A 16,221-nucleotide genomic window follows, 5' to 3' on the forward strand; every position below is an offset into this window, starting at 1 on the left:
GCGAGCCGAGAGTCGCCGAGCGCAACTTTCTCTCCCCCTCTCCTCGCTGCTTGGGGGTCGCGGCGAGTGTTTTTAGTGCGCGGGTCGCAGCTTTCTCATTGTGCGCCAGCGAGGCCGATCCAGGCTGTCCTTTTCCTCCCCGCACTTAGTCTAAGAGGAAGAAAGCAAACAAGACAGAGGAGTGAAGCCCCCGTACATACATGCGCCGGGGGGAGATGTCAGGCGCTGCTCCACCTTCCAAACAGTCACAGATCAAACAGTGTCACCCCGCCGGAGCGCCACTTGGTGCCCTGCGCTTCCCCCCGGGGGGCTTGGCCGCCAGGATCGCCGCTTCTTCCAATGCGAAAATCTAATGCAAACACATTTTGATCATGGATTTTTGGCCGGTCTTGATCTTCCAACAGAAAAAAATTTGAAAAATACACAAAAAGCACCCCCCCCTCCAAGGAAAAAAAAAAAGGCAACAACAACCCGGAGAGTGTGTGCAAAGGGGGTGAAGCGCAGACATTCACTGGGTGGGCGCGATGAGCGTGGACTGCCCCCCCCCAAACTCCTGGGAGAGAGGGAGATGCACTCTCGCTCTCTCCTCTTTTCAGTGAAATATAACACACATTCGGATCGCAGAGCTTTCAGACAGTCTCAACTGATAGACAGACACATCGAGCTGCTTTTCCTGCTTCAGTTTTTACTCCTCCTCCTCTCGCCAACGTCACCCTGACAATTACAAATAGGTCTCTCACAAACCATACCTGTCAATCTTTTTAATTGCTTTGTTTTCTTTCTTTCTTTTTTTTTTTTTTTTTTGGAGCTAAACAATATGACAAAAAAAGAAATCTTAATACAACATAACATAAAGATTGTACATTGGAGGAAGACATTCAGAGTGCTGTTATTGTAATCCAGTGGCTGATACCGGGTAAAAATCCATGTGTTCTAAGTTAAGTAGACATTAATTCCTGCAGATTTTTAAACCTGTTAGTCCCCCCCAACACACACACACTTGCACATTCATACACACGCAACCACGTGCATCCAAACTACCCTTGGGTGAAGCATGTCCTACATTTGGAAGGGAAACAAATACCTGTGTCGCTTTTGCAATGCCAGGTTGGGGGTTAGATTTGGCCGGGGAGGAGCCCAATGTGGCTTTTATATTTTATAATTCGTGGATAAAGAAAAAACAAGAGATTTTTAAAATTAAAATTTACAATTTAAATAAAAATTTAAAGATGGACTTGGTTCACCACAGAAAGGTGTGGAAATATTTAATTTGGCCCCTCTATGAAGAGTGAATTGATATTTGGCCAATGCATGCCAATAAGGAGAAAACGGACACGATGGAACGACAGATCTTTCCTGCTGGGTTCGAAGACGAGGTCCTCGTACATCAGTGCAACGTCTCCAATTCAGTTAAGTCCCTCGGCATCCCCAGCTAGAACTTTAAAATGTGTCTGTGCTCTGGGAATTTGGCCTTCTGGTTTTCAATATGTTTCTCTCCCAATGGGGAACCTGTAACAGTCTTACAGAGCTACTTAAAACGTTCATGGAAAAACATGAAATCTAGGCCAAAATAAATAAAATGGCTTAGTTCGTGCAACTTGTATGGGACAGACCGAGGACAGAAGGCGCGGGCCAGGCATCCCCGGGACAGGAACCCACCCGCCTGGGGTGCGGGAGGCTCTGGGCTTCTCCCCGCCCCGCGGTGGGTGCGGGTGCGCATGCCGCAGTGGCGGCAAGGGCTCCCCGCCCGGCCCGGGGCCCCCGGCCGTGCCCCGCCGCCCGGGCCGCGCTCGGGGTTGATTCGTACCACCTTGCAAGGAAGTGAACGCTTCGCACGGGAAGGGGAGGCGCCAGCGCCGGCCGCCGCGCCGCTGCGGGGACGCCCGGGGCTGCCGCCGGCTCGGGGCGACGGACGAATTCCCCCGCCGCCCGCCGGCCACCCCCCCGCCGGAGAAGAGTCAAATCCGGCTTTTTGAGCCCGGGGAGGGTGGGGATATCCGGTGCCTCTCCCGCGCCAGGAGGAAGGGGGAGGGCGGAGAGGATCCTTGGCCAGTCTGCGCCGAGCAGATTCAAACCAAAACAAAAAGATTAAAGGAGCAGCGGCCGGGGCGGCAGCGGTCCCCAGGCCGGGACACCCGGGGCGGCGCGCCCGAGTTCGCGGGGGCTGCGCCGGCGCCGGGGAGGCGGGGGGAGCGCGAGCAGGCGTCGCGGGAAAGGGGGGAGCCGGGGGCGGGCGCCGGCCGGAGGAGGGGCGGACCCGCCCGCCCGCGCCGAGCACAGCCGAGCCGAGCGGCCCGGGCGGGGCCCGACCCCGGCCAGCGGCGGCGCAGAGCGCGGGCGGAGGCGCGGGCCATGCTGCGGCTGGCGCCCGCCGGGGCCCGGACCATCGTGGACATGTCGTACGCCCGCCACTTCCTGGACTTCCAGGGCTCCGCCATTCCCCACGCCATGCAGAAGCTGGTGGTGACCCAGCTGAGCCCCAACTTCCGCGAGGCCGTCACGCTGCGCCGGGACTGCCCGGTGCCGCTCCCCGGAGACGGAGACCTCCTCGTCCGGAACCGGTGAGCCCGGCGCGCCCCCTTTCCCGCCCCGCGCTCCCGTCCTCGCCCTTGGCTCGCGCCGCGCCGTTCCCGCCGTCCCCAGCCCGCCCGCGTGCCCACTCTCCGGCGCGCGCTCGGGCGCACAGCCTGACTTTGCGAGATCCCGGGAAGTTGAACCCGCCGCCATCTGGGGAAGGCGAGTGTGATGTGACTGTTGCTGGTGTGAATATCCGATGCCACCGAACGTCCTCATAACTGAGGGTTATTTTAATTTGGGATTCCCCTCCCCTCTTCCAGCCCTCCCTCCTCCCCCCTCCCGTTCCCGAAATAAAACCGACGGGACCCAGAAGGGGAGGCTCCCAGGCGGCCCACCCGCGCGCACCCACAGTTCCTGCGTTGACATAATCTTTAGGGTGGAGCGGGAGCAGCCTGGACGCAAACCGCGACGTGTAGGTAAACGTGCTTTGGAGGAAGGAGGCTGGGACCCGGCTGGCTTTTCCTGTGCCCTCCAGGTTGGCAGCCGCCTTGCAGTGGCGGAGCCTGTTGTTGGGTGTATGGGTGTGCACCTCGCCTGTGTAGTCTGCGTGTTGTCTGTGCAGTGTGACTGTTGTCTGTCCCTTGAGTGTAACGACAGCCGCGTGGCGCGTGGCCGGGGCAGCTGGGCCAGGGTCGGAGTGGGGGCATGGCTGCCTTTGCCTGCACGTTTCGCAGACATTCAGTTGACACCCTGGTTGGTGTGAGACCTTCTGGCTTCCCTCCCCCCGTGCTCCCCACTGTAGTGTGTTTCCGCCTCACTCATCTTTAGTAACTGGCGAAGCAACAGGGAGGAAAAGGACCTCACTCTGTGTCTGAGCCATGCCCTCAGGGTCTCTGTTCCGTGCGTCCCCGGCTGCCCGACTTGGCTGGCAAGGCGCTCCTCTATGCCCTCTGGCCTGCAAAGTCCCATCGAAAGGGTTACAGTGCTGCCGGTTTCAAGTTGAATAATAATATCGAAGGGGAGGAGTAAGTTCTGGCTGTAACTATGTTGTAAATTATGTGCTGGAAAGTCCTGCTAGTCCCCTGCACGGGCTGAAGGACAAAATGGACCCTTCCTAAGTAGCTTGGTGCAGCACCGAATCTGTCCATTTTCGAGATTCCTATCGGCCTTCCTAAAAGACTGTAGCATTGAAGAATGCTGATCAGGATATAAAACTTTTGGAAACCTTTTGGAAAGAACGACTGAACCATGGGTGGGATTGTGTGGAGGCGGGGGTGGGGGGCTGGTCTGGAATGCCTGAAAGGGGAGTGTGTAGGGATCCTTGAAAATGTTTGCGTTGGCTGTGGACGCAGCAGAGGGTTGCTTCATGATGGGATGAGATGCCAGTGCTGTTGAGAGCGTGCACCCGGCCAGGCTAAAGGGAAGGGCTTCAGTGTGTGTTCTCCGGGAGCGTACAGAACGCACTCGTGATTTGCTAGAAATTGAGATGACACCAGACTGAAAAGATTTCCAAACAAACTTTAATGGGCAAGAAGTTCCACACAGGATTTTTTCCTTTTTCTCCTTCTGATAGAGTATACTCTTGACTTCAAACACCACTATAAACACACACACAAGTTTGTGAATAAAAGCCCTTTTGGAAATGGTGTGATATGGGGAGGGGGTGACAGAGAGAGGAAGGGCAGGGGGAAGGTGGGTCTTTAGAGAACTGTAAGCCACAGCCTGGAGGGACCACCCGCCTTCGGTGGCGAGGTGGAGAGGGCTCCCGCAGGGCTGCGCGGGACCTCCTGGGCCTCTCTAGCTGCGAGTGTTAACAACTCTGTGGTTTTTTTTTTTTTTTTTTTTTTTTTTTTTTTTTTTTTTCCTCCTGTGATTCCTCTCCCTTCAGGCTTACTGCTGCCCTGGGACCCCTCCCTTTCCCCTTCCCCAAAGAGCTGTTCTCCCCTGGCGTCAGTGGAACAGCCTGGGTGCCTAGGCACTGCCTGCACCGGGTCACCAGTGTTGGTCCCAGTCATGAGACACGTGGATCCCTGAATTCTATGGTCAGAGCTCGGGAGTGCAGCCTCCGCTGTTTGGAGCTCTTCAATGTGCCCCACTTTCAAATCTATGCCTCTTTTTTCCCTGCACACATGCCAAGAATCCTTTTAATAGAAATAGGATCATATGAACTACCTGACCTCTAGTTTCTACCCTAAAACCTTCACGGAAAAGAAAGGGGCCAGTTTTTTTGTTGTTGTTGTTGTTTGTTTTTTTTTTTTTTTTTTTTTTTTTGAGTTGGGACGGGATAGAATTTGTGCCTCCTCCTTTCCCGACTCTATTGGAAAATCTGCTCCTACCACCACGTTGTAGGAAGATCCTATATTCTTGCAAACAGTGTCAGTGGATGTGACATGTTACCGAATTTTTTAAGAGTAGAGGCTTAATAATTCACTGCAGGTTAGTTCATTTTAATCCCAGACCAAATCTCCCCTAAACAATGTCCATTGCTTTAAATTTTATGCAAGTGCTTCTCATTTTTATTATCATAAAATCTGCTCTAGGATGAACTAGTAAGCCTAAATTCACTTGTTTGGAAAGCTGTTTGGAGGTTTTAATTGTGCTCTGCCTGATTTTTTCTTTCAGTGAACCATTCGCACATTTCATTGCATCTTAGCAGAAAATACAAATTCTTCATTCACAGGGAGGGACGTGCTTGTAAGCTAAACATTGATTTAGAATAATAAACTTTACTATTTAGGAAAGATGTAAGAAGGGGCATGTAAAATCCCTGTAGAATGTGTAATTGATGGCCCTTTATCCAGTTCTTACCTTACCGTTTTCTGTATCGGAGAACAACTTCCCATCTCCCCTTCTACTCTCATTCCTTAGAAAAGAAAAAGAAAGACCCCCAGGTTAAGTCAGTTAATGTACTATTTTTAGCTTTTTTCCTAAGAAGGTGACAGATTATTTCGTTTCCAAATATTTCTAACGATTTTCTGCTCAAGTGTAAGATAATGGAGCAAAGAGTTTGTAGGAATGGCTAAGAGAAGGTGGGGGATGGGGGAGGCGTTTTTGATAAACGGTTTGTTGCTTATGGGAGGGGAACGGTATTTTCTGCGGACTCTCCAGGCCGAGATTTTTTTCCTTTCTTTTTTTCCTGTCTTTCTTGCCTTCTTTTCCTTCCTTCCTTCCTTCTTTTATTTTATTTTTAAGGCAGGTCTGATTTGGACGAGTTTGTTTTGTTTTCCAGTATCGAAGGCTTTTTACTCTAGACTTGAATCCTCGCCTTCGGTTTTTGTTCAGAGGAAAGCGTTCTCCTCCCCTCCGCGGGATCGCTCTGTTTCTCAGTAAACATGAAGAGGGGGTTTAGCACTTTTTAGTACACATAAGCCGAGTGGCTCTAGAAGGATGTGGATTTGGAAAATGCCTGCACCGGTCCTATTCTTTTTTCCTGGGGTTCTTTTAAGTGGATCCTCCCGTCGGATTGCTAGAATCCTGCGCTCATTACACGCACATATTTTCAATTAAAGGGGGGCACAGGGAGGGTCTCCAAATGCGCGCATCCTTCCCAGCGTGTCCCTCTTGCCTTTCTGCGGCTCCCTGGCCCTTCCGTCCCTGCTCCCTGGCCCGGCCCCGTTCCCTTTGCGCCTACTGCACTTGAACTTGTTTCTGGTGGAGCTGAAGGCGCGAGCTGCGGACCCTCGCGCAGAGGTAAGGACTCAGGCGGGTCCCGGGCTGTGGAGGGTCCCTGCCAGCCGCGGGGCGAAGCCATGTCCAAGCGGGGATCCTGCTGGAGGTGGGGGTCCGCGAACCGGGGGCTGGGAGACCAGGGAGAGGGCGCCCTGCGAGGAGCCAGCCAAGCCACCAGCCACCGCGGGCTCTTGCCGTCAGCTCGCCCAAGCCTCCTCCACCGACAACGCAGGCGATTTAGGAGACGGCGGGGAGGGAGAGTGGGGGTGAGAGATGGGGGCGCTTGCGAGGCCAAGGTCATGGTCAGGCCGCCGGCGGGCCCTGTCTAGCGGCCGCTGCGCTCCAGCGCGCCGCGTGCGCGGAACTCAGAACTTGTCCACCCCGGCGGAGCCGCGCGGCACGCGCTGAGACGAAGGGCGCGGACTGTGCGCGCCTGCCGGGGCCCCAGCCCGGCCCAGGGAAGCCGAGGTCAGGGTCGCAGGCCCGAGTAGCCTCAGCTCGACCTCGGGCCCGGCCTGCGCGCTGCCAGCCCGCCCGGGAGTTGGGGTTCTTGATCCCCCTCTCCGTGGTGGCAGCGGGGAGGCCGCAGGACTGTGCTGTTGGAGCTGGCGGCGGCGGCACTTCCGAGGGCGAGGGCGAGCTGGACAGCGCCTGGACGGGCGCGCGGGCCCTGCGCGGCTGCCGCCACCGCTCCAGCGCCTGCCCCTGCGAATCACCAGGATGTCTGGTGTGGCTTTTCTAGCAAAGCCCCCTGGCAAACTCAAGCAGCCCTGGGCTGGCTGCAACCATCCCGGCTCCCAGCACAGCCCCACTCCCCCCTCCCAAACTTGACCTCTGCTAACCGGGTCCAGCGCCAGTGCGCGCTCCCCAGGCTGCTCCGGTGTGTGTCCGGCTTCGTCCCTCCACCTCTTCCCGGGAAGTGGCAAACCGCAGCCTGGGGCGGGGAGAAGGGGAGCTGCGTTTTCTTCCTACAGAGCCCCCAGCGCCGCCCCTTCCAAGGTGGGGAGGACTTCCAGGGCTGCCGACTCTGAGGGGATGACGGATGACGGCCCGGCGGCCCTCCGAGCCCAATGCGGAGTCTCCCTGCAGAGGAGCGGCCACTGCCTTTGGGACGCCGGGGGACAGGCCTGGAGGGATGAATGGCGTGAGAAGGGTTAATCGTGGGCCCGGATCCCACAGAACACAACTGGCAGTGGGTCGGCTCCTGACCCCCACCTCCAGAGCAAACCCTCCGTCACTTCCACCCCCACGGGCACCTTTCCTGGAGTTTGCTTCACAGCCAAAGGCAGAGGCATGGAGACGGGCTCCAGCTGGCTCTGCCCTGGGCTGCTGCTGTGAAGTCCAGAAGAAGCTCCCGGGAAGTGGGCCCTTTTTACAACGCCAGGCCTTGAGAATTACGTAAATTTAAAGGAAAGATGGCAGATTCTTCCCTTTCTCTAAAAATAGAATGTGGAAAAAAAAAAAAAATAGAACCGAGGCATCTTGGTATTAAATGAGAAACCAACAAAACTCATCTTTCCCCCCTCCCATGATTGTGTATCTTCCATGGGTATGGAATTGTGTGGGGTGTGACTGAGGCTGTGTGGTGTGCTGGGTCTGAAGGCAGCTTGACATAACAGAAACCAATTGCTCCCCGCGTTCTTATTTCTCCGCTATACAGAGATTTTTCTGTCCTGTAGATACACGAGAGATGATGATGAGTGAGCATTTATAAATGCAGAGTATTATCTATATCACAGTGAAAGTACATTGCATGCGGGGCAGTTTTGGTTAAGTTAAATTAAAGGTGAATTTCTTTAAAATGACCTACCTAACAGCGTTCCTTTTGCCACCAGTCCCTACCACCTTTTCATACTGTTACAGGTGGAAATGACATTTTTAGGATCTTCCATGTCCTCCTAAGCCACCTCCTGACATTCTTAGTAGATGGCTTTTCTCTTCCTATGTATCAGGATATTTTTGTTACGAGGTATACTGAGATGAAAAAAGCTGGGAAAAAATAGTGGCCTCCCAATTAAATTGACTCCGGATACCAAAATGAAAATAATCATCTGGTATTAATCAAGTTAAGTCTCTGCTTCTTGTTGAGGAAAAATATAGTGACGATTTGCTTTTCTTTTCATCTGAAAAGGACTGTGAAATGTTGAATGCTTCATAAAAATCGCTCTACCCAATTTTTGTTCAATTAATCAAAATGCATGTTTTCACACTGGATGTAGTTACATCAGAAAGAAAATTTGCGACAGCCACTCTAATAGTGCTTCGAGCAACTCCTGCAGGAACATGTAGCAACCAGTGACCTTGCACATTCCATCAATCTTTAATAATATCATTGTCATTACTATTATTATCTTAAGTGTTAAATTGTTGCCAGAATCAATACAAGTCCACTTCTTTGAATATATTTTATCCCAGTGTTGTTTTTAACATCTTTGTTAAGAGGCCAATTAATTTCCATCTCACAGCTCCAGTGAAGTTTATATATAATGAGGGCTTTCTGATTCTTTTTCTTTTCTTTTTTTTTTTTTTTCTTTTTTTGCTTATTTCTCCTTTTGCTTTTGAAAGAAAGAGGACAGAAATAAATGGCATGTGAAACAAACAACTTGCCATTTAAAATGATACGAAATAATTTCTAAACTGATGAAAGGATAAAATATGCCAAAACTCAGTACAAAGCACATTGAACTAATACTTGTTTAATTTCTTTTTTTATCTGAGCAGAAGGACTAACTTTCTCAAATTCTATCAGATTGTATAGCTTAGCAACTCCTCCACAGTCACCAGAATAGAGGAATTTCTCTAAGCAGAATCGAAAGGCTTAACAGAAAACCCATCGTAATCTATTTGTTTGTTTGTTTTCTTTTAGATTTGTTGGTGTTAATGCATCGGACATCAACTATTCAGCAGGCCGCTATGACCCCTCAGTTAAGCCTCCCTTTGACATAGGTTTCGAAGGCATCGGGGAGGTGGTGGCCCTAGGCCTGTCTGCTAGTGCCAGATACACAGTTGGCCAAGCTGTGGCTTACATGGCACCTGGTTCTTTTGCTGAGTACACACTTGTGCCTGCCAACATTGCAACTCCGGTGCCCTCAGTGAAACCCGAGTATCTTACCCTGCTGGTAAGTGGCACCACCGCATACATCAGCCTGAAAGAGCTCGCAGAACTGTCGGAAGGGAAAAAAGTTTTGGTGACAGCAGCAGCTGGGGGAACGGGCCAGTTTGCCGTGCAGCTTTCAAAGAAGGCAAAGTGCCATGTGATTGGAACGTGCTCTTCTGATGAAAAGTCTGCTTTTCTGAAATCTCTTGGCTGCGATCGTCCCATCAACTATAAAACTGAACCCATAGGTACCGTCCTTAAGCAGGAGTACCCTGAAGGCATCGATGTGGTCTATGAATCTGTTGGGGGAGCCATGTTTGACTTGGCTGTAGATGCCCTGGCGACCAAAGGGCGCTTGATAGTTATAGGGTTTATCTCTGGCTACCAAACTCCTACTGGCCTTTCGCCTGTGAAAGCAGGAACATTGCCAGGCAAACTACTCAAGAAATCTGCCAGCATCCAGGGCTTCTTCCTGAACCATTACCTTTCTAAGTATCAAGCAGCCATGGGCCACTTGCTCAAGATGTGTGTGAGTGGAGATCTGGTTTGTGAGGTAGACCTTGGAGATCTGTCTCCGGAGGGCAGGTTTACTGGCCTGGAGTCCATATTCCGTGCCGTCGATTACATGTACATGGGAAAAAACACTGGAAAAATTGTAGTTGAATTACCTCACTCTGTCAACAGTAAGCTGTAAAAACAGAACAATGACATAAATCAAGGGGAAAAGAAAATGGGTACTTTATGTCTCAGAATTACTCAAATCAATTTATTTTTAGTTGGTAATGGATATATTTCTTAAAACAAAAGTAAGGTGTTAATGAATAGGTCTCTCCTTCTCGTCCTCCTCCTCCTCCTCCTCCCTTGGGAAAAGAAATGTGCTAATAAAACTTCCCTCCATGGCTAAGAGGCAAAACGTTTACATTCAGTTCTTTAGTCATGGATGATCTCATTCCAGATTTTACTATGCCAAGGAACTAAATTAATTCCTGATGCCAGATCTGATCGAGTCAGTATGTCTTCAGCTTGATGAGATTTTAAAATCAGTTTTGAAAGTGGTTCCTGAATTCTTCTTTGCTTTGGGAGAATTTGGTCATATGCTAATAAGCAGTTCATGGGTGAGAAGTGTAGCAAAAGCCAGCCATGTATTTTCAGAGTCCGTATCCTCAGGAAATGGTCCTTTTTTTTTCTGTAAATCACTGACCAACTATCTAAATGGAAATTTGGGGGAATTCCCTCCCGAATTTGATTTTGCTATTAGAAAAATGATTCCATGAACACAGATGTGTTTTGAAGAAGTATCACATAATGGCTTTTATCTCCCATCAACCTGGGAAGGCACATGTGAAATGGAAATGTTCTCTTTCCTCTGAAGCAGCAAATTAATGTTGAAAACTTACATAGACAGAAAGTAGGTTTTGGAAAGGGAAACCACAGGCATTAGGGGGACTTAAAATTAATATAGGCACAGGAAAGAGAAAAGTATGCACTCCATTCACAGTGAGGGTTTGCCACAAAACGCCATCCCGGGAGGAGGTGCTGCCGAGGCACGCCACACCGAAAGGCCTTGGTGACCCTGTGCTCCACTGCCCGAGGTAGGGTGTGTCTCATCACCCTGTGCACAGTAGGCACCTCAGCCATCAGAATACATTTGCTTCTCCTTGGAGGCTTTCAAACTAAAAGCTCTGTGTTACCTCTGATTCTGGAAACAGAATAGCAGCCACTGATTCTGCATTCCCATTTCCCTGTCCACACGTTCTGGTGGGATGAGGTGCTCCTTGGCATGGTAGCCTGATGTCCCACACTTAGCCACACTTAGCCACACTTAGCCACCGGCCACACAGGAAAAGCAGCAAAACCTGCGTCCTCTCATCTGAATCATGCCTGTGGCTCATCTGCTTCCATCTTAACCTTCAGCGCCCTGAAGACTGCTGCCGCTGTCACCTTTGCACTAACATCCCACGGTGCCCTTCTAATTGAAGGTGAAGCCCACCAGATTATTTTTCAAAGTCTTAGGTTTCGGTGTATCTAACCTGCTCAATAAATGTGGATGCAATTAAAGATGCTCCAGGAAAGGTGGGGACTGTATTTTTCTTTCCTTCCATCTGAGGAGCCAGGAAATCCTACTGCTGAATAGCTGTTAGTATCTATTTTACAAGATTTACTCATTTTCAGGTACCTAATGTAGCTGCTAGCATGCATGCACAACAATACAATTTATATGGTAAATGGAACCAAATAATGGCTTCACTGAATGTTATGGCTGCACTGAAGGGAAATGTCACGGTAAATAGCTGCCAAATTATGGATCATGCCGAAGTGTCACAACTGCACTAAAGACAAATAGCACTAGAGGCTATTGCCACTGTGACGCTTTTGAGTTATGAAGAAGGGTAGCAGCCTGATGCGAGGCTCTTTGTGTCCTCATTATAGCGAAGGGTTACTGGTGCAGGGGACTCGGAAAGCCTGTCCAGGGTGGTGCTTAGCTATTCTTCTGTCCCTTTCAGACCTAACAGCCACAGCAACACGGGAAGAGACTTTCCCTGGCTTTTACATTTGCAAACAAACAAAGGAGGGGCGGGGAGCAGGTTTATGAGTGTAAGTGCGCAGGAAATGACTGGTAATGGAAAAATGTTGTAATAAAATAATCTAATCAAAGAATATTATTAAATTTCACGTAGTATATGTCCGAAAGGCTTAGTTGCTTCTTATGCAGATAGATGTGTGAAATCTAAGCAATAATGTACTTTCTCCCTTTGTAAAGACTTGGGGAGTAAGGACATTACCAACTAAATTGCTTCTTCGAAACTGAAGTGAGTCCCAGTTTCTTTCATTTTAATGGGAGGGTAATAAAGATGAAAGACCAACATTTTAACTGATGGATCCCTTAAGCTACAGAGTAGAAATTTATTATGTTTTGAGGGAATATACTAAATTCAGCTATGTAAAAATAAAATTCAGACACCCAGTATTAAAATAAAATGTAATCTGAAAACCTCATGTTCTCTCTTTCCCCAAACTAAGGAAGTGCAGCGCATGCTGTTTTCACTTATTCTTAGAAAACAAGCATGAAAGATTCCGCCCATTCAGATAATGCCAAAAATCTGTTTAAACTTTTTTCTTATTCTTTTGAAAAATGATTTGTAAATTGAGGGTCATAGTTCAGCATCAGTTTCATCTTCTGGGATTATTGTTCAAGACCAGCGTCTAATGGGAGGTGAAATGGTACGATGGTCTCAACACCTTTCTTCTGAACTGTAATACATATCACAAAAAGTACATCCATAATTCAGGGCAATTGTCAGTCTTCGTTTTAGAGAAGGGGCCAGGGTGGAACAATCCCAGTGGATAAATTATTTCTCAGTGTGGACTTCTCTGCAGGTCGGCCTTAAGGTCACCAGCCGGGCCGGGTGGAAGGAGCTTGCCTCTTGAGAAACCAAGGAGGCCCAGTGATCTGTTACCATTTGGTTATGACTTCTAAAGAGCCAAATGCTCTTCCCTGAAACCTGTTTTGCAGGCAGAAAATACCAACGGTGTCATCTGAGATCCCTTTGATGATGACTAGTGCTGTTCACTGACTTCACCATTAAAACAAATTTTTCAGGGAATAGTTTGCAAAGAAATGAAGGAAGTTTTGCATGACGTGTTCTATGAATTGTCATTATATGATTTCATCTGGATGAAGTTTCTCAGGAGTAGAATAGAGCCTCTGTAAATGGTCATTAGTATTACATTCCGTGTTTATCTAATGAAAGTGCAGTGACAAGTAGCTGCTTCTTATTAAAATGAAAATCCTGCATTATGTACTTGAGGAACATTCCAGCTAATGAGGATGTAATGTCCTCAGTACAACACAGACCTTCTTTCTGTGTTCGCCACCACAAGATGCTGGAAACCTGACAAATGATATCATTTAAGACACATGCCTGCCTTAGGGACCTGGTTTTTGGCTTCCTGTTTCTGGCTTTTATTTGGGTAACATTTATAACGGCCACCCGACTTGTACCTGGGTAATGTTTTAACCCCTTCCCCAAGCTCTCAATTAGCATGAATTTACTACAGTCAGGGTTTCCTTTAAATTGGGGTGGGGGTGCTAAGCACTGAAGATATTTTTCTTGATTACGCTACCATATGGACATATGGGATAAATACTGTATTTCAGATTCATATAAAAATAGATGAGTAATGCACAGCTTTCAGAGCAAAAACAATGAAAAAAAGACCAAACACTAGCAACTTTGGACAATAATCTCCTAGGTGTTAAACAAATTTTCTGAATGCAATCTGGATGCAGAATGGCCTGATTTGATGAATTCATAATTTTCCTTTCTATACTTTCTACTCTCTTATTAAATATTTTATTATTAAACACAAGAATGATCTGTGTAAACTTTGTGGGCTATTTTGTTGAAAGTTAGTTGTTCAGTAACTAATTTCCCAGTTATGGCCCAGAATTAAATGTTTATGATCGTATTTCAGAAGTCAGAATGCAAAAGTGGATTACCAATACAGTTGGTATGGTCACTTTAAACTTTGTTTTCATTTTTTTCTGTTTTTAATTTTAGTGGGTACATAGTGTATATATTTATGGGGCACATGAGATGTTTTGAAACAGGCATGCGATGTGAAATAAATATGCACATCATGGAGAATAGGGTGTCTACCTCCTCAAGCATTCATCCATTGAGTTGCAAACAATCCAGTTACACTCACTTATTTTTAAATGTACAGTTATTATTGGTTATAGTCACCCTGTTTTACTATCAAATAGTAGACGGTCTTACTCTATTTTTTTTTTTTTCATTTTAAACTTTGAATTTTGTTTTTCCTAGGCTTATAGCATCATGCTATCCCTCTCATAAAAGGAAGAATGCTTGCCATGAGACCCTTATTGCTGTTACCATGAACAAACTTTGGAACACTGGCAAAAAAAAAAAAAAAAAAAAAAAAAAAAAAAAAAAAGTTATACGAAACACACAAATTACATTTTAATAATATGTATCAGATCAAATGATACTTGGTAGTAGTTGATATTCACAGGAAGTCAAGGGCATATTTCAATTATGTCTGCTGGAATCCTGTTTAATTCTCTCCCTAGCTGAGTAGCTAGTGCGACACCGCGGCAGGACGAAAGGGGCCCCATGGTCCACACTGTGCTCAAGTCCGTTCTTACCGGTTACAGACCTGCCCATTGGTGCGTGCAAGCTCACCGCATCCCAGGAGGCAGGAGTGTCCTCAGAAAGCATGTCGGACACCTTCAAGCCATAGGGTAAGTACGGTGGGGAGCACAGTTTGGGGAACCAATATGTCTTCATGTATCCTGCCAAGTGCTGGGCCAAAGTACAGACTTTTTTTTTGAGACAAGATTTTGGCTCTGTCACCCAGGCCGGAGTGCAGTGGTGCAATCATGGCTCATTGCAATCTCAGCCTCCCAGGCTCAAGCGATCCTCCCACCCCAGCCTCCTGAGTAGCTAGGACTTCAGGTGTGTACCAGCATGTCTGGCTAATTTTTTTGTATTTAGTAGAGATGACTTACTATGTTGCCCAGGGTGGTCTCAAACTCTAGGGCTCAAGCAATCCTCCCACCTTGGCTTCCCAAAGTGCTGGAATTACAGGCATGAGCCACCATACCTGGCCTAAGGACAGAAATTTGAATACGTGCCTCCCAGCCTAAGCCACAGTTTCCCTTGAGGAGCGCCATCTGATGGTATCTTTGAAATGACATTAAATTAAAATAATAATTAAAACATCCTGCACACAGGTGGTAGCATCCAATACGAAAGATGGATTTATGCCTAGAGCTCAGAAAAATCCTTATAAAATTGTTGTGCTTTATCCTTGGCACCTGAAGAGCTGAACGGGGTCTTAGGATGATCGAATGGGTGGTTTCTTTAGTAGGTGGGAGATGCTGAAATGTGGGTAAGGAATGGTGTTCTCAGAAGGGATTCCCTAGATGCTGAAGCCCTGGAGGTCCATGCTTGCTCCCAGCATGGCTCTTGCCAGCAGAAACTTAGAGCTGAAAGCAGCCTGTACCCATCTCTGGCCCTTGTAAATGAGAAGACTCAATTTCCATTGTTTGTTTGTTTTCTAAGAAAGGATCTCACTCTGTCACCGAGGCTGAAGTACTGAAGCATGATCTTAGTTTGCGGCAGGCCTGACCTCCTGGGCCCAAGCGATCCTCCCACCTCAGCCTCCTGAGTAGTTAAGATCGCAGGTGTGCACCACGATGCCTGGCTAGTCACTTTTTGTAGAGGCAGGGTCTCCCTTCTTGCCCAGACTGGTCTCCCAATTCTTGGGTTCAAGTGAGTTTCCTGCCTCGGCCATCCAAAGTTCTGGGATTACAGGCATGAGCCACTGCACCTGGCCCCAGTTGCCTTTTAAACTGTTAAATTTGGCATTTGACGAATAACCTAGTTCTACTCATTTTATGAATGAAGACACTGGGCACCAGAGAGAAAAGGTGTCCTGTCCAAGGTCACAGAGCCTGCTGGATGCAGAAGTGAAGCTGGAACACTGGCCGATTCCCGCCTGTCCGCCAGACCACTTCTCTGCAGCCCCCTTTACCATCTGCCCAGGTCCTTGGGGATACGGCTGACGAGGCGTTTGCAGAACAATTGGCCTTTGTTACACATCTTTTTGTGGAAGAGTTGATAAACCCAGTAGAAATACCAGGGTTCTGACCATGAAAGTGTGTTCAACTCTAATCCAGTACAATTAGGATTCCAGATCATTTGATTCTGTGTCATCTAAATATCACAATCTTTTGAAAGTTAAAAACAAACAAACCAGCCTCAATGGAATTAATGGCTGGATACCTGCAATTTAGTTTTAATGCTACAGGGAAGGTCCATCAATGTGTTCTTATAAATCAAATAAAATCAAATAGAGAAAATCACGTGTAGAACGTTCATTTTCTAGAAGGATTTCAGTCACGTGTTTTT

At 48.1% G+C, this 16,221-nt stretch overlaps 2 protein-coding genes across 3 annotated transcripts in view; one reads left to right on the top strand and one right to left on the bottom strand.

The window, feature by feature from the left end:
- TSHZ1 (teashirt zinc finger homeobox 1) overlaps positions 1-1,696 on the bottom strand; it is an 82,042-nt gene extending 80,346 nt beyond the window's left edge. Inside the window, exon 1 of the mRNA XM_039463835.2 lies at positions 1-1,696. This exon is cut by the window's left edge and continues 467 nt beyond it. The gene's annotated coding sequence lies outside the window, so the exon portion shown is untranslated.
- A 165-nt stretch (positions 1,697-1,861) lies between these two features.
- PTGR3 (prostaglandin reductase 3) lies at positions 1,862-13,657 on the top strand. Of its 2 annotated transcripts, none has more exons than XM_003926098.4 (2): positions 1,862-2,561; positions 9,053-13,657. In XM_003926098.4, exons 1-2 carry the CDS (start codon positions 2,353-2,355, stop codon positions 9,975-9,977), a joined length of 1,134 nt encoding a protein of 377 aa, XP_003926147.3. In that variant the 5' UTR covers positions 1,862-2,352; the 3' UTR covers positions 9,978-13,657. The 2 variants fall into 2 exon arrangements, with proteins under 2 accessions (XP_003926147.3, XP_039319759.1); XM_039463825.2 differs by lacking the exon at positions 1,862-2,561 and adding an exon at positions 2,651-2,989.
- Positions 13,658-16,221: the final 2,564 nt, after the last annotated feature.

Source organism: Saimiri boliviensis, chromosome 13 (assembly GCF_048565385.1).
Source record: "Saimiri boliviensis isolate mSaiBol1 chromosome 13, mSaiBol1.pri, whole genome shotgun sequence".
NCBI lineage: Eukaryota > Metazoa > Chordata > Mammalia > Primates > Cebidae > Saimiri > Saimiri boliviensis.